This window comes from Papio anubis, unplaced genomic scaffold (assembly GCF_008728515.1).
Source record: "Papio anubis isolate 15944 unplaced genomic scaffold, Panubis1.0 scaffold113, whole genome shotgun sequence".
NCBI lineage: Eukaryota > Metazoa > Chordata > Mammalia > Primates > Cercopithecidae > Papio > Papio anubis.
Genome location: NW_022160429.1, coordinates 210,243 through 229,191, shown reverse-complemented (window position 1 = coordinate 229,191; position 18,949 = coordinate 210,243). Strand labels below are relative to the sequence as shown.

The window sequence follows — 18,949 nt, the reverse complement described above, 5'->3', positions numbered from 1 at the left end:
GGAGGCATCTAAAAGGTTGATCTTTCCAGGCTTAAATTTCATAAAATTTGTAAACCATAATTCCCATCAACATGTGCATGAACAAACTCTCCTACCACACGTATCTATAAAATCAGATTGGTTTATTGGTGAACTGGTCTTATTATTTTATGGTTCAAGTCCTTGTGGAGATTGACAGTTTTTTTTCCTTTCATATTGTTGTTATGTTGATAATTAACTAATAATTGACTAATCATAAGCGCTACTTCCTTATATTACTGGCTATCAAAATAACCTGTCAACATAATAAACACATTCTGTGAAGATTTCTTGCTTATGGGGTTTTAGGAATATTCATATCCCAAGATCCTAATAAGCCATTTCTACCCGTAATGTCTGGTGAAATATAAATAAAGGAGAGGAGAACATTCTTTTAGCGTTAACATTAGAATTCTGAAATTTCTAGCATGGAAGTGATGTTTCTAAAACGCATTTACCTTCCCAGATGTTCCCTTGGAGGATTATTATCTACTTTTTTTTTTTTTTTTTTTTTTTTCAATATACCAGAAGGTCTCTTACCTTATCCAGGTAAATCAAGACATGGTTGTTGCTGACTTCTGTCCGGCTCACATGGTTAGATCTTTCAAGCTGAAGAAAATTGAAACACCACCAATGTTAATAAATAGATGAAATCCTTGGGGAATCCACAGAAAAAATATTTTGTATTGCCAAAATAACCCTGAGGATAGAATTCTTCAAATGCTTTTTGTAAGCAAAGATATAATGTAACACAATTAAAAATGAAAGGCATAAAGGGTTCAATATCAGTATGACACAAGACCAATGTGTAAAGTTATCTATCTGACGAAAAGACAGCTAGGTATTCTAAACTTGGTAGTTACTCATATTTCAAAGTTCAATTCAGTTTCTATTTCTTCATAAGGAGTTTTTTTTCCTGTTTTGCTTGCTCGATTTTTCTTTTAACTTCTGTAATACTTATAGTTTATGCCAGTCATTTTCATATTTTTCACTGGTTCATGTTCATATGTTTTATCTTCTTAACAAAATTCTGAGCTAGGAAGACATTGAAAAACACCTGCTGACAGTCTTTTTCTTGTAGTCACAGGTCCTTGCGCAGGGCTGTGCACACGGTGAGCATTCATACAAACACATGTGATTGTATTTCTGAGCTTGGAAAAAGCGTAAGGCTTTGATAGAGATTGATTTTCATAGTATTTTAATATTAGTATTGTCTTATGCTGGGGATACATACAACATTAAATCAAACAGGGCATTCTGGGGTTATGATAAACCTACCGTTTTCACTGTTGGCTTCAGGGGAATGAAGCCAGAGACCATCTTCACATCAACGATCGCCATGTTGGAGGCAGAGCGGCTCCCGGTATAACTGAGGATCCATGGAAGGAAAGGATTAGAGTTTTCTGTGTTTTTAAATATTTTCTTCTTCTATGTCCATGTTAAGCATTCCACAGTTCTAAAAGGTACATGTAAGTCTTCCCAAATATCTTATCCCAGTGGTTTGTAAAAGTGGTGTGTATAGAATTTTTAGGAAGCCTATTAAAGTCACCGAGACCAGGCCCTGCTCTAGACCCGATGAATCAGAATTTCTACCGTATAGAGGCTGAGGATCTGCATTTTTTTTTTTTTTTTTTTGATGGAGTTTTTTGCTCTTATTGCCCAGGCTGGAGTACAATGGCATGATCTCGGCTCACCACACCCTCCACCTCCTGGGTTCAAGCGATTCTCCTGCCTCAGCCTCCCGAGTAGCTGGGATTACAGGCATGTGCCACCACGCCCGACGAATTTTGTATTTTTAATAGAGATGGGATTTCTCCATGTTGGTCAGGCTGGTCTCAAACTCCCGACCTCAGGTGATCTGCCCACCTTGGCCTCCCAAAGTGCTGGGATTACAGGCCTGAGCCACTGTGCCGGGCCGAGGATCTGCATTTTAAGAAAGCTCTACAGGTGAGGCACAGGCTGTTTGTGACCTCTAATCTATGCCTGTTATTTTATTTATTTAATTTTATTGTCTTTCAGCTGACAAAATGATGTATATTATGAATAATAAATTTCAGTCTACATTATTTACAAAACCAACAACAATTTATAACGTTTACTTAAACACTGGCTTTCAACAAAACACTTAGAAACACCTAGCGTCTTGTCCCTGAGAGTTTGCATCTGAAATTTGGACTACTTAATTTATTTTTTGGCATATATATATACACGCTAAATTAAATGAAAAACATATATATATATATATTTAACTTTCAGGTTCAGGCGTACACGTGCAGGTTTCTTATCTAGGTAAACTCGTGTCATGGGGGTTTGGTGTACAGATTACTTTATCACTTGGGTACTAAATTTTGTACTCAATTGTTATTTTTTCTGATCCTCTCCCTCCTCCCATCCTTCACCCTCAAATAGGCTCTGGTGTCTGTTGTTCTCCATTTTGTGTCCATGTGTTCTTATCATTTAGCTCCCACTTACAAATGAGAATGTGCAGTGTTTAGTTTTCTGTTCCTGTGTTAGTTTGCTAAGGATAATGACCTCCATCTCCATCAATGTTCTTACAAAGGTCATGATCTCATTCTTTTTGATGTATGCCAGTTATTTGTTACATAGATTTTGTCTTAACTGTTTTCCTGAATAGTATCCCCAACCAAGTTATATGTTTGTGGAGAGAGAAGTTTTTGTCAGATCTGCCGCTATTTAAATATTGATGCATATAAGTATATCTTCCCCCAAAATTAATTATATCATATATAACCTGAGATTTATTTATTGCCAGTAAGAATTCTAACTAAAGATTCACTACTTCCTTCTAGTCAAACTTTTCAGTAATTCTTCATCCCTGTCTTCAATAAAGCAAGAATAATATAGGATTTCATTACATAACAAGGAATTCAGGTCAGAGGCAATGGGTAATATTTATTTAGTTGTTATTGAGGGAAATTATTACCCTTTAAACAATGAGGTTGCACAATAATAGATCCTGGATGGACAATGTAAACCCCATCATTGAGAAATTCTATTGTATCAACTTAAGAGAATACATTGCATTTTTAACGAATAGTGCAAACATCTACTATTGTACTGCTTTACTTAAAGAGGAGTTCCAGTACGAAGATTGGTGGTTATTCTTAGGATTAGGTGATAAAGTCAGAAGGTCTTACCTGACACTTAGTGAGATTTGGAAGCTGGTGTGGGCTTTGGGTTCGTCACAAGTTGCAGGCAGAGTCTGCACCCCTAACGCAAACGGGAACTCTTCCTTTTCTGGGAGAATATTGTATTTCAAGGATGTCTATGGCACATCAAAGACAAAATCAGTTTTTTGCCCTTTCCCAGAATTCCTCTCAACTTCCCTAACTCTTTCTCTGGTTTGCCCCATTGTTTTCTGAGTGAGGACTTCTCAGTGAGAACAGCTGCTGTCCTCATCTGTCCTCTGTCCTCACCTGCCCAAGAGTCTCACCTGGAGGTAGACACATCCTTCTCCTGTCACTTTCATGCTGTATTCCCCAGGCAGCTCTGGTAATGAGACCCGCTGCAGTAACAGGCGGTTGCTGTTGTCCACTTGGAATTTGTTGGAAAATGTCCCTGAAGACTGGATAGTCACCTGTGCAGCCTTCCCAGTTCTGGTGAACGTGGCTGCTCCATATTTGGACAGAGCATGGAGAGCCACCACTGTGTCCTGGAAGAGAGAGATGAGTGAGAGAACCCATTGGGTATTTTAAAGATTTGAGGGCTGACATATTTTTCAAAGACCCATGTGAGGGACTTTGATTTCCTACTTCCCTCACTACTTAAATATTGGAGCTCTAATTTCAAGATTGATTCTAATCTTTAGATAGTTGAAGAGCCATAACATTCAAATATCTACCTTGGACTGTATGCCCTACATGTTTATTTTATTTATCAGAAAATTGATCCTTTTCTCTCTAAGTATATGTGGAACATGGAATGTGGAAAATATAAGTGAATGATAATCAGTTATTGGCATCAGCTATTTGCTAACACGTCTTTCTTGACAACTGTGGTCGCATCTGACATCACCCAAGCAAAGTTCAGTCTGGCTCTCTCCCATATTAAACTTTGCTCAGTTGCTGAGGTCAGTGACCTGAAGAGAACCCAAGGTTCTTTGCAGCCATGAGTAGAGTCATGCTTCAGTTTCTCCAAAAGAAATAAAAGATGAATATTATAATTATCTTATGGATTGAATGACATTTTTATTTGGCTTTCCCTTTTTATTGGGTGATTTCCTGTTCCCAGTGAATGTCTGCTGGTAGATATCCTCATCAACACTGAACCTGGATGGCCTCCTTCAAATAATATATTTCTAAGAAATGAATGATAACCTTTAACAAAATTACTTAGTTTTTTTCATTCATATGATGAAAGATTAATACAATGGAAATAGGATGGAATGCCATTTTGTCACATTTTTTCTGTTTTAGGGTATATAAGCAAACATCTAAATTCTCCGAAGATAAAACTGCCTGCTGTGTACATATCGATGAATTGTTCAGATACATGGTTATATAGCTAGACTTAGGAGGTTGGATGAATCGAGACAGTTCTTTATGCTCCTGATGAATAAACGTTTGTGTATTATGAGGTGAATAGGGGGCTGGATGCAGTGGCTCACACCTATAATCCTCGCATTTTGTGAGGCCAACGAGGGTGGATTGCCTGAGCTCAGGAGTTCAAGATCAGCCTGGGCAACATGGTGAAACCTCGTCTCTACTAAAAATACAAAAATTAGCCAGGCATGGTGGCACATGACTGTAATCCTAGCTACTGGGGAGGCTGAAGCATGAGAATTGCTTGAACCTGTGGGTGGAGGTTGCAGTGAGCCAAGATCGCACCACTGCATTCCAGCCTAGGTGACAGAGAAACACTCTGTCTTAAGGAAAAAAAAAAAAAAAAAGGTTGAATAGGGGAAGCACAAAATGTGTAGTTTTGAAAAAAGCCTATTAAAGGGGACCAAAGAATGGAGAGATTTGTGAGCAGAGGTTGTTGGAGGATTTTGAGTAGAGTTCCTTTGAACAGTTTGAAAGAGACCCTATAGCTTCCAGGAGAATGGCAGGAGACATCTCCTTCATTCTGCTGATGCTCCACTGCTGCTTGAGGAAGGCAGTGTTGTTATGGGAAACAGAAGGATAATAACACAGTGATGGGTTGCCCGAATTCTGAGCATTTCCTTTTGGCCCTCTTTGACTTTCATTTGCTTTTATTTCCCATTATCCTTGGATACTGAAAACTTTCCTTCACTTCAAGTTATTGTCATCTTTATTTTTTCTTCTTGGATGTGTTTGTTTCTTTTTTGTTCAAATCTTTTGCTGCCTGAAGGTGAAATCAAAGGTTTTGGCAAATCACCAACCTGGGTGGAGGAGAAACCGCCCTGGGAATTCTGCTGCTTCGTGATCCACTTCACGATGTTGGTTGCAGAGGTCAGGTCCTCCGAGGTGGGGGCTGGCTGGGCCGTGAGGTAAGCGAGGAGCACATAGGATGTCATCTCCACCTCAGCAGAGGGAGCCTGGGGTTCGTAAAAATGCCCCACTGGGGCCTTAGGTTTCTGAGGGCGCTCCCAGTGGACTGAGTTGTCTTAAAGGTGAGAAAAAGATATTTATAAGTGACTACATATTTATATTTAAATATAAATATAAAAGTACCCAAGCTAGTGTTGAAATGAGAATTGCATGCCCATTATAATCCCCTGAACTGTAGGTAGATGCTTTTCCTTCTATGTAAATCCGAATTTGGTGTGTTTCAGCCCAGCTAAGGCAGATATTGATGCTGGAGTCAGAAGCCTATGCCTATCTATGTTTTCAAATAGTTGCTATAGTTGGGTTGGTGGGAGAAAGAAATGGCACAGCAGTTGTCTCATTGGGTGTGGCTGTTTCCTATTTTTGATGTTATATGATGTTATATTAGACCATAGCTGGAGTTTGTTTACATTTCCTATAAAGCCTGTCTTTAGCAATTTCTTGTGAGGATCACAGATCACATGAAATAGTAGAGTTTGTACTCATTAGATTGAAAAAAACAATACAGTAATCCTTGAAATACCACAGGCTGACATGAATGTGAAACAGTGGGAACCGATATACACTGCTGTGGGAAGCCAATTGCTCTTTGGTGATATTCAACAATAGGGAAGATATGCTTAGCCCACTAATCCATCATTATGCTTCTCAAAGTATAATTTGGAGAAACACAGATGCACAAGAAAACAGGCACACGAGTATTCATTGCAGCATTGTTTTTAGTAAGAAAACATAAAAAAATTCATGGGAGAAACTCGATGTGTAAATTATGACTAATTTATAGACTGTAATGTATTACACAGCAGTGAAAATTAATGAGCTGACTCTGACGTACTTGTATAGGGGTCTTCATCCACATAATGTTGAACTTAGAGCAAACAAAAAACTAAGCTGCTGAAATATTCAAAAATGTTTCTCTTGTTTCTTGAATGAGAGAGAAAAAAATCTTGTTTCTGTCATGATGAAACACATGTAAAGATTCTAAATATTAGTTAGGGACACATATGCAGAAAAATATAAAGAAATCCATGGAATCGTAATGACAAATTCAGGAGGATGATTGCCTCTGGAGGTGGTAGTGATACACAAGGGATTTATTTTTCCAATATCGGTAATTTTCTATTTCTTAATCTATGAGATAGTTATACAGTGTTTTCTAGTTATAGCTTATGCCCTTTTGTGTATCTATTATAAAATATTTCTCAATACATTTCAAGAAGAATTAATGGCTATCAAAGGAAAAAGGTAGACTATTTTAATGGACATCTTATGATTTGCATTTTATTTTCTATGTTTTCAACCCCTCATATAGACCATGGTATATGTAGAAGTATTGTGTGAATATGAGTAGACTGGGCAACATTATTGGTCTTATGAAATAGGCTTAAAATACCAGAATTCACTTTGGGAGGCTGAGGAGGGCGCATCACAAGGTCAGGAGATTGAGACCATCCTGGCTAACACAGTGAAACCCCGTCTCTACTAAAAATACAAAAAAATTAGCTGAGTGTGGTGGCGGGGACCTGTAGTCTCAGCTACTTGGGAGGCTGAGGCAGGAGAATGGCGTGAACCTGGGAGGCAGAGCTTGTAGTAAGCCGAGATTGCACCACTGCACTCCAGCCTGGGTGACAGAGCAAGACTCTGTCACAAAAAAAAAAAAAAAAAGAAAATACCAGAATTCATTCCAGTAGTTACTTCCATGATTATTTTCTTATGTTTAAGGTTATACAATGTACCAGGTAAGAATTGGGCATATATTGAGAACTGATATGTTAGTAGTAATAACTAGTACTTTTATAGGATTTGCTATGTGCCATTTACTCTATTGTTTTATGTATACCAATTCATTTAATACAACAGCTCTGTGAGGTCAATACTATTTTTATCCCCATTTTACTGAGGAAGGAACTGAAACACGAGGAAGTTAATGACTTTCCCAAGCTCACATAGGTAGCACATTTTGGAGCTAGTCTCCAGAGAATGCTCTTCTTACTAGCATACTATACAGATGGTCCCTGACTTACAATGGTCCCACTTAAGATTTTTCAGACTTTACAATGAGTTTGTCAGGATATAACCCCATCATAAGTTGAGAAGCATCTGTACTACCTCTTGTCTTTTGATTTCTGATTTAAGAAATCCTAGATTTTATAAAATCACAATATGGACAAAATACATATGATATATAGAAAAGAAGAGAGGAGACAGGGATCACAGGAGGTAGGAGTGAGGGATTTTTGCCATGCAGCTCTTGATACAGAGGATGGGCCAGGAGAAGGATCTCAGGTGTGCTCTCACCTTTCTTCACAGCTTCCTCATTAAGTGACTCGAGTACTTCCTTCCTCTTTTCCTGGTTACCTGCCAGGGCAAAAGCATAGGCCAGCAGTGCTTTGGTATATACATGGCTGCCATGGGCCCCTTCTTGTGTCGTCTTCCAGGCTGATTCCAGGCAAAACAGGGCATTGCGGACAACAGGGTGCTGTGAAGGCAGAACAAGAAGGGAACCGAGCTATGTAAACAGACATGCTAGCGTTCCCAGGAAAATACACAGATCACAGCACAGAAGTTTTATAAACGCATTTTCCCAACTATTCCTCATTCTTATCGATAGATATAATAGTATTTTTGTCTGTTATTCTCACATTCAAAAGACATATCTTTAAGTTTTTTTTTTTTTTTTTGAGTGGTGGTGGTAAATAGCCTAGGGGAATTACTGGGAAAATTTAAACCTTTCTTATATGGGTTGACCAAATTCTCTGTAGATCTGGGAAGCACTGGCATTGCATAGAAGGAAAACTGACGCTTTGCTTTTAATAGGATAGCATTTCAAACAGCAGGTCAGCAGTTTCGCTGCATCCAGAACTCTCCTTCAGCAGAGGAATGAGGTGGTACCTACAGTGACTGAGAGAGGAATCTCCAGAAGGGCGATGGTGATGTAGGCGGAGAGGGTCACTTCATCTTCTACTCCTCCCTGTGAATACAAGAGAGAGATTTGAATAATTCAACTTCTGAGAATGCCATTGATTAGTTATTTCTATTCTGCTGTGTCATGGAATTCATCCTTACCCATATCCATCCCTATAGGGCAAAGTATCACAATCCACTTTTGTTCTATCCCCTCTTTTTTGGTGCCATCCAGGTTTTATTTTCTTCTGATGCTATCCCTTAGAAATTTTCACATTATCACTTCCCTCCTCATCCTTGCAGGTATCATAACGGACAAATCAAAACTAGCTCCAGAATGATTCACCTTTATGGCATTGTTGAGCAGTGATCCAGAGCTCCTGAAACAGCCATTGTCCTTCTGCTTCTGGGAGAGCCATATGAGGGCTTGGGTAATGTGTGCTTCATCGATGAAGATGTAGGCTCGAGCTTGGGCAAAAGTCTTCAGAACAAAGGCTGTGAGCCTGACCAGGGAGGAAGCGATCATGATATTTATGTTGTTACAGTGGTTTTACAACCACTTCACAGCAACAGGCTTCATATGATGTCAGTTAGCTAACAAAAATTCTTGTGTACTTAGAGATCTCATCTCCTTGATTAATCTTTAGTCTGCTTGATTAATCTGCTAGATCTAGTATTTCCTTGCTACCTCTCTCTTTGCCACAGGGAGTCTAAGTATATTTTATTTTATTTTAGTTCCGGGATACATGTGCAGAACGTGCAGGTTTGTTACATAGGCATACGTGTGCCATGGCGGTTTCTTGCACCTATTGACCCATTTGCTTAGTTCCCTCTCCTCACCCACCACCTCCCAAAAGGCCCTGGTGTGTGTTGTTCCCCTCCCTGTGTCTGTGGGTTCTCATTGTTCAACTCCCACTTGTGAGTGAGAACATGTGGTGTTTGATTTTCTGTTCCTGTGTTAGTTTGCTGAGGATGATGGTTTCCATGCAGCTTCATCCATGTCCCTGCAAAGGACATGACCTCATTTCTTTTTATTGCTGCATAGTATTCCATGGTGTATATGTACCACATTTTCTTTATCCAGTCTATGATTAATGAGCAATTGAATTGGTTCCACTACTTTGTTATTGCAAATAGTGCCGCAATAAACATACGTGCGCATGCGTCATTGTAGTAGAATGATTTATATTCCTTTGGGTATATGCCCAGTAATGGGATTACTAGGTTAAATGGTATTTCTGGTTCTAGATCCTCGAGGAATTGCCATACTGTCTTCCACAATGGTTGAATGAATTTACATTCAAGTACTTTTTTTTTTTTTCATTCAAGTACTTTGAATTTACTTATTTTTGTTAGTTACTCGAGTAAGGCTTTAAATCTCTCTTATCTTTAGAGATTTCCTTCTGCAGATGACAGAATCTTCTCACATGCAGCTCTTATATGCAGTAACTTTTGATATTGCTTTACTTTAGGGATTTAAAAAATGTTTTACGTTACCGTTTCCTTCTCAATGGTTTCCTCCTATTAATGAATTCATTCTAAATCAAGCTGAATGACTTAGAATGTGACACGATATACACTGAAGTTAACATGGTTTATCTGGAAGTTATATATGTTCACTGGCAATATCATTTTAAAACTCATGGTTATGGCAGCTACTTTAGAAAGAATAGCCATTTCAGAAAGAAAACCTTGGTATATTATTAATAGGGTCAATTTTGGAAACAAGCCTAACATACATGTATTTGGATATCAGGTTTTCTTCTTGGTACCTTGCTACTCTTGGTGGATTTATCTAGTATAACAAACCATCGGTCTGATAATACATATCTGATAGTGTTGCTGTGAATATAATTGAGGTAATACATGTAAAAGAGCTGGCACACAAAAAGGAGCTCAAAAAATTGTTCTTTCCTTACCAGGTGTTGCCCTGGTTCCTGCCATATCGCTCCCCAAAGGTGCTGTAGGAGCCATCATAGTGTTTGTAGTTCAACTGTCTCTGGTAACCTGGAAAGGAAGATTAATGAAACAGCACAATGGATTAATGTGCATGCTGAGGGCGGAGGAATTACTAAAATACCTTGGCTTCCCTTGTGACATTTCTTAAATTTTGTTGTCATAGATTAGGAGTTTCTGAGCCTTAAACATTTTATTGGAGGTTGGAGCGTGGATAGTTTCCATGAAATTAACTATCATAGTAGGCTAAGCTAATGTATCATGATATTCATAAGTAACTGAAACCTACTGGGAAATCCAGTTGAAATAACATTCAAGTTTTCCCTTACTCGAGTAATCACTCACCAGTGTTGAGATAGCCAATGGCCTTGGACTCGATCTCTGGAGTAAGCTGCTGTGTTTCATTTAGATAATCCAGAACATAGATGTTAGGAGCAAAGAGGACCATATTCTGCTCTCCACAGCCATAGGGCATCTGGAGAAGATTTTGTATGTTTTGCATGGCAGAGCCTAATATGTCTCCTAGAGAATGGGAGAGATGGGAAGTCATAAAGCTTGGAGATTATCATCTATCAAAATCATTAAGCAGAAATAATTAGTTGAGCTTAGAATTTGAGAAAATTTAGGAAGGATGATTCTTCCAGGGATAGGAGTATGATTGAAAACAATAAACAAGCCCAAAGAAGAAGAGAAGAAAGAAGTTAAAATTATAGTGTCACTTTTAGTATATATTTATGGCAAAGAAAAATAGTATAATAGAAGCTGTTAATGCCCAGATCCATTATGGGTTGGAGACTCACCCAAAACTGAGACAGAAGCTCGGGCAGATTCTTCTACGACATTTGGTGGCAGTTTCAGGGATAATTCTTCAGATACCTCACCACCTAGAGAAATAAGCAAATCAGACATATGAAAATTATTTCTGCATTATATCTTTCTAAACAGCTCTATGACCCAGAAGCTAGGACTATGCCTTATACTAAACTTCTCCTGAAAAGTTGTCCTCCTTTAATACAACAGTAATATACATATCTTACAAATGGGCTACTGGTTCCTGTGATTTTCAGAATTTCTTCTTCAATGATCTTTTCAGTAACTTATGTAGAATTGCACGCCAAATATGACAACAAATTGTAAGAGCCTGGTGATGCTGTGATTCAGCTGCTGTCATCTGATGGCTAACACAAGATGGTTATCACAAGATGGTCTATTTAGCCCCCACCACCAACTTCCTTACTCAACAGTTGTATGGAGAAAATACCAACAACAAAGCCCTATAAGTATACATAGGTAAAGGAAAAATTACCCACAAAAGGTCCTGAATTCTATAATAATGCTATGTTCTTTCTTCAAATATTGGATATAAAGATAGTATTTTTATGGAAGACCTAGAAAATTGAGGATAAGAAAGTGAAGATGAACAGTATTTGATGCATTGAAAATAAAATAATTACTACTGATGAACATACATTTACTTCCATTTTAATCTTGGTAAATTATATGAAATGAAAATGAGAGAAGTGTCGTATTTATTTTCATACTGAATTCCTTCCTCATAAAATTCATATTAAAATGTTTCTTAAAAAAAGCCATTAGCATAGTTAAGGGACAAAAGGCCAAGCAAAATAAAATGCTTGACTCACTGAAAATAAAATAACTGCTACTGATGAATATACATTTACTAAAATTTTAATATTGGTGAATTATATACAAATGAAAAATGTAGCAATTATCTTCCCTTTCTCATAAAATTAATATTAAAACTTTTGTTAAAAAAATGCCATAAACAAAGTTAAAAACACAAATGACCAAATGAAAGAAAATATCTGCAACATATTCAACAGATAAAGAATTAGTGTCATACAACCGAGTCAGAAAAAAACTACTCAAAAGACAAATGGCCAAAGATTATAAAGGCAATTAATAAACATGCAAAACTAAGGTCATGCTTGTAATTAAAAAAATATAAATTAAAACAACAGCAAAATTTTTTTTTCTAAATTTTTGGCAAAAATTAAAATGAAAAACTTTGATGGTAACAGATGATGGCAAGTATAACACTATGGTAATGTATACTGGTGGAAGTATAAATGCATTTGGGTAATAAAGAGGAGAATTTTCTTTTTGTAGTTCTATTAAAACTCAGAATAAAGCAAGATGATGGACTAGAAAGTCTCAGGATCTTCTCTCCCTCCACAGAAAGTCCAACTAGCTACTATCCACAGATCAGAAAATCTATTTTGAAAACCCCAATACTTGGAAACAAGTCTAGAACACATACATTGTTCACAGAACTGAGTGAAGACAAATTAGAAGGGTAGGAAGAATGGTCTCGCTTTGACCATGTCACTGTTCCCACTCCTTTAGGTTAGCACAATGCCAGACAGAGAGGATTCCCCTGGGGTCACAGTTTCCACAGAGGGGAAAGAGAACCAGAGGTAGACATCAAGATTCTCAAGTATTCAAAGACACTTCTCAGGAAGCCCACTCTGGTCTCATTTCACTGGGAACACTGGAAGTAATGGCATGACTAGACTACCTGAGGTCAGGTAGAAACAAAGAAGGACAGAGCTCACAGTGACCAGCATGTGCATTTTAGTAGTGCTTCTGTGTTTCTGCCAGCTATGGCACTCATTCAGAGACACCAGCCAACTGCATAGCCCATCTGCAAAACTGAGCTGGTCACTTTCAGAAGCATGGTGGGAAGTTCAACCTAGCTTGAGTTTCCAGATGGCCAGTCTGTAAGCCCAGCTTCAGAGCTTATGCCAGTGATCCCACCCAGGTAGGAGACACTTCTGTGCATTTCATAGAAGTGTAGGGGTTAAATACGCTTGACCTGGGAGTCTAAAGGGTGGCTCAACTCAGCCAAAACCTCACTCCATGGCTCCATGCACAAGGGTGGGGTAGCAGTCCTCTATTATGCAAATCTAAGAAGTATAGTATTTATTTCTGTCCAACCCAAGCAACAACTCCACCTAATCTCACAGCCCAGATTGTGACCCTGTCTACCTTAAGGTCCCAAATAGCAGAATCATCCAGCCAGGCAATATATCCTGTGACTGGCCTGACCAGAGGCCCTTGCAGTACCCAGCCAGCAGCTCCACCAGATAGCAGAGACCAAACAGTGATCTTGCCAGACAGCAAGGCATAACCAGTGGCCCTACCAAACATAAGAGCAAAGGCAGTGGCCCAGCCAACTAGGGAACCCATGAAAAACTCTGCCTGCTCAAGGTTGTCACCAACTGATCTTTCCAGAATTATAGGCTAGACTAAATAGCAAATGTTTATCCCTGCCAAAGAATACCTATAAAGGCCAGAAGAAGTGGCTTTCTCCTCAAATGCACAAACAATGCAAGGACAAAGGATTATGAAGAATCAAGGAATCATGACACCTCCAAAAGAAACTGACAAAGCTCAAAAAATTGACCTCATAGAAATGAAAATCTATAAAATCACTGACAAAGAATTCTCCTCTTGAATAATCCTCTTGAAGAAATTCAGTTGACTACAAGAATATATAAATACAAAATTAAATGAATTTGCAAAACAATACACCAACAAAGTGAGAAGTTTGACATGAAATAGAAACAATTATCTGCAACTTAGCTAATATTGTAAAATAAAAAATAAATAGAAACAATTAAAAAGAAACCAAATAGAAATCCTAGAAATAAAGAATACAATGACTTTATTTAAAAATACAATAGAAAGCTCAACAGTAGACTTGGTCAAGCAGAAGAATCAGTGAGCTCAAAGACAGAATATTTGGAATTATCCAGGCAGAAGAGCAGAAAGACAAAAGAATGACGAAAGCCTATGGAAATTATGGGACATCATCATGAAATCAAACCTTTGCATTAAAGAAAGTCCAGAAGAAGGAGACTATAAAGCATATTTAAAGCAATAATGAAAAAAAAAAGAGTACAGAATCAGGAAAAAAAAAGAAAAAAAAAAAAATCAACATGGCTGAAAACTTCCCTGATCAGGGGATAGATGCCAGCATCCAAGTACAGGAGGCACAGAGTTCTCCAATGAAATTCAAATGAAAGAATTGTTCACTAAGACACAATAATTAAACTATCAGAAATCAAAGACGAAGAAAAAATTCTGAAAGCAGAAGGTGATAAGAAACATATCACATACAAAGGAATTCCAATACAACCATCCATGGGTTTTTAGCAGGAACCCTGCAGGCTGAGGGAGAGTGGAATAATATATTCAAAGTGCTGAAGGAAAACAAAAATAAAAACAATGTGTAATCAAGAATTCTTCATCCAGCAAAGCTGTCTTTTAGAAATGAGGGAGAAATAAAACATTCCCAGACAAACTACAAGCTAAGGGAGTCGTCAACATTAGTCCTGCCTTCAGGAATTACTGAAGGGAGTTCTTTAAGCTGAAACAAAAGGTTCCTAATTAACAATACAAAAACACAAAAGCACAAAATGTAATGGTATAAGTAATACAGAGCCATATTCAGAATACTCTGTGACTGTAATGATGGTATTAAAAGTACTTTTATCTCTAGTACAAGGGTTAAAGGACAAAATATTAATAACAAGCATAGGACAGTGTGATTAAATCTGGAGGAGATTACGTTAAGTGAAATAAGCCAGGTACAGGAAAACTCAGTGTTAGAATGCCCCGAATTCAGCCATCCAGAGTTTGCATTACTAATTATTTAAGGAAACATCCCCTTTGGTATGTGATATGGTTCTTATCACCTTCTGCTTTCAGAATTTTTTCTTCGTCTTTGATTTCTGATAGTTTAAATGGTGACCCACTGTCACCATTTATTTTCAAAGTAGTACTGGAAGTATCAGCAAGAGCAATCAAACATGAAAAAGAAATGAAAAATATACAAATTGAAAAGGAAGAAGTAAAATTTTCACTGTTGGTGATGACATTATCATATATTGGGAGCTCAAAAGACTTCACAAAAGGGTTGCAAGAACTTATAAATGAATGCAATAAAGTTGCAAGATACAAAATCAACACATAAAAATCAGTAGTATTTTCTATACACTAACAATGAATGATCAAAAAAGAAATAAAAACAATCCCATTTACAATAGCTATGAAAAAAATATGTAGAAATAAATCTAATCAAGGAGGTGAAGTGTACACTGGAAACTATAAAACACTGATGAAAGAAATCAAAGAGAACACAAATAAATGAAAAGCATACAATGTTCATGGATTGGAAGAATTAATATTGTTAAAATGTCCACACTACCCAAAGCAATCTACATATTCAACGTAATCCCTATCAAATTACTGGTGTCTAGTTATGGAATCATAAGTGTCATCAACAGATGAATAGATAAAGAAAATTTGGTATATATACACATGGAATTCCATTCCATTTTAAAAAAGAAGAACATGCTGCCATTTAGGGCAGCATGATTAAATCTGGAGGAGATTATGTTAAGTGAAATAAGCCAGGTACAGGAAAACAAATATTGCATGTTCTCATTTGTATGTGGAAGCTAAAACATTCAAATTCACAGGAGCAGAGAGTAGAATGGTGGTTATGGAGCATGAGGCTGGAGTATAAGGAAGATTGTGTTCAAGGGACACAAAGTCTCAGACAGAAGGAATACATTTTTTTCTTTTTGGGATCTATTGCACAGCATGGTGAATATAGTTAATAATAGAGTGTTGTATGTTTCAAACTTGCTTAGAGAATTTCAAACGTTCTCACCACAAAACATAAGTATTTGAGATTAGCTTGATTTAATTATTTCACATTCTATTCATAAATCATAACATCAGTTTGTATGCTGTAAATATATACAATTATAAATGGTCAGTTTACAATGTAATTAAAGAACAACAACCAACCAAACAAATAAAACTATGCATATCTACACATATGCTCTCTGACTCAGGAATTTTTAACATTTTGGTATGTACCCTAGCTGTATTTGTATATGTTCATAAGGAGGCTATTATTATAATTAACTAATTTTTTTAAAGCTAGCAAATAGTTGAAAAAATCAATATAGGAAGACTAAAACACTAAGCAGAATTGTGATATATTTATATTACAAGATTAAAAGCAATGAAAAGGAAAGACCTAGATCTACAATTTGACATAGATAAATCTCCAAGACAGGATGCTGAGTAAAAAACAAACAGTGATTTATACAATGAAACTTATACAGTTTATTATATGTAAATCACACATCCACAAACATATACATCTACACACATTATTTCTAAAGATAAATGGATGACAAAGTACTGAAAAATGTTCAGGGGGTTGACATTAACCTTTAATATGATGTTCTCTTTTGTTTTTTTTAAATAAGAATATATTTTTATATAATTAGGTAAGCAAATTTGATTATGTTGGTAATTAAAATGAAATTAAATAAAGCTATTTGATGATTAGGCCTTACACCTAAGAGATAAATCAAAATAAGGAACTCAGAAATGGAGAAGTCATGATAAAAGGATTGAATGATAGGTACTCAATTCACTTAAATGTAGAAATAAGGCTAAATGACGAGGAAAGTATGGTTTTAGGATACATTTTATATGTTACATCTTGGCCACAGATGAATAGGTAAAGTATTTAGTATTTAGGATGAAAAACATACTAAATAGAAATTGTAGGTAGTCAGAGTATGGTGTTGATTCAGTGTTGGTTTGGGGTGAGAATGCGTTGTGCTGATACATTTCTTAGTGTATTAAATTTTTACTGTAAGTTTCTTAGTGTATAAAATTTTTACTGTAAGTTTTACTGTAAGTTTCTTCTCAAATGATTGATAGAGCATTAGGTACAGGATAGGCATCAAACAAACATTAATATGACAATAATGGTAAAGGCCATGACAACTTTTTCTTTGGGAAATAGCAATCCCATTATCAAATACCGTTGGCTATGCAAAACTCAGTGTTAGAATGCCCCGAACTCAGCCATCCAGAGTTTGCCTTACTAATTATTTAAGGAAACATCCCCTTTGGTAATATTCATTTTGATTCTACCCACTTTCTACCTATGCCCATACCATACACTGGTCAGAAAGTCATTTGATGTTTGCATAGGTGCTACATAGATCAAGACTCAGAATGCAGGCCTAGGGATATTCTGATCAAATTACTTGGCCTTCCTAAGAACTGTTTTCCCCAATTGTCAAATGCATTGATGCTGCTTCAGGTCTTAGATCACAGAGAAAGTGTAGGAATAATATATAAATGTTCTTTGAACTTTAAATGTTAGACTTTAATGTTTTTTAAATTATGATGGTTGACTCTTACCTGATGGACAAAGCAGGGAGTTGAATGTTGTTTCCTTCTCTAGTCCTTCAGGCTTTAGGTAAAAGAAAGAAAAGTTAGTGAGAATGGACTGACCTTTAGAACATGTGTGTTAATGGAGGGACCACAGATATCTGGATAGTGAAGAGAAGGATTTGAACTGTATTATCTAAGAAAATTCTGTACATATAAGCAATATATGTAGGAGGTAATTTTATGCAAGAAAGTAAATCAAAGGGAGGCTGGGCATGGTGGCTCACACCCATAATCCTAGCACTTTGGGAATCTGACGTGGGTGGATCACTTGAGGCCAGGAGTTCGAGACCAGCCTGGCCAACGTGGTGAAACCCTGTCCCTACTAAAAATACAAAAATTAGCTGGGTGTGGTGGTGCACGCCTGTAATCCCAGCTACTCAGGAGGCTGAGGCACAAGAACTGCTTGAACCCTGGAGGCAGAGGTTGCAGTGAACAGAGATCCTGCCACTGCACTCCAGCCTGGGTGATGGCAAGACTCTGTCTCGAAAACAAAAACAAAAACAAAAACACCCCAACAAAACAGAAAGTAAATCAAGAGACAGAGAGATACATGAGAATAACATTATAAAATATCCATATATTATTATTATGTTACCCATCTATATTACTATATATTATCATGGACTATATATTATTTAGGCTTACTTACTTCAACCAACAGAGGCTTGATGATTGTGTCTTTCTTTCCATATTGAGGGACTGAAGCCACCTCAGTTCCACACAGCTCTTGAGACTCTAGTGCCTCTGCACTCACAGTGAAATTCACATTTCCTGGGAAAAAAAAAAAAAAAAGGCCAATAGAAATGAATGCCATCTTCCCCTTCCTCCATGCCTCCAAACTCAAGATTTATAAATGTTCAATGCTCTGTAAACTTTTGTTTTATTAAAACACAGAAGCAGGAATGGAAACATGCAAATGAGAGGTGAATGATACTGGGAATTCAAGGTGGAGATGTTGAGGATATCTTTGTAGGTATCTTAGAATAAAAGACAAAGGAAAAAAATCGCAGCATCTAGCGGTCTTTTCCTGAAGGAAGTAGCACTCAGTATAAGGTTCCCACTGCCATAGGCAATCTTTGAGTAAAGAATTACCTCTAGGAGTTTTTTGCTCACCTAATGATTTTGGGGTTATTGCCCAGGACACAGTTTGCCGCCCGTTTGCACAGATGCAGTGAGGCTCTTGTTCCTTCTCCACTGGGACAGCTAGGAAGGCGGGAGAGGCTTCCAGCTGCACACTGACCTGAAAC

General features: G+C 37.2%; 1 protein-coding gene across 2 annotated transcripts in view; it reads right to left on the bottom strand.

The window, feature by feature from the left end:
- The window catches only part of LOC100997602 (alpha-2-macroglobulin), a 46,522-nt gene that overhangs the window by 1,482 nt on the left and 26,091 nt on the right, over positions 1–18,949 (bottom strand). For both annotated transcript variants that reach the window (XM_003905948.5, XM_009180159.2), the window contains exons 20-33: positions 18,816–18,942; positions 18,352–18,473; positions 17,670–17,721; positions 11,207–11,290; positions 10,752–10,928; positions 10,370–10,457; positions 8,797–8,953; positions 8,443–8,517; positions 7,845–8,025; positions 5,381–5,604; positions 3,473–3,691; positions 3,177–3,304; positions 1,297–1,387; positions 559–627 (exon numbers count right to left, since the gene is read on the bottom strand). In XM_003905948.5, coding sequence (XP_003905997.2) covers positions 559–627; positions 1,297–1,387; positions 3,177–3,304; positions 3,473–3,691; positions 5,381–5,604; positions 7,845–8,025; positions 8,443–8,517; positions 8,797–8,953; positions 10,370–10,457; positions 10,752–10,928; positions 11,207–11,290; positions 17,670–17,721; positions 18,352–18,473; positions 18,816–18,942 — 1,794 coding nt within the window. The remainder of the gene's footprint in view (positions 1–558; positions 628–1,296; positions 1,388–3,176; positions 3,305–3,472; positions 3,692–5,380; positions 5,605–7,844; positions 8,026–8,442; positions 8,518–8,796; positions 8,954–10,369; positions 10,458–10,751; positions 10,929–11,206; positions 11,291–17,669; positions 17,722–18,351; positions 18,474–18,815; positions 18,943–18,949) is intronic.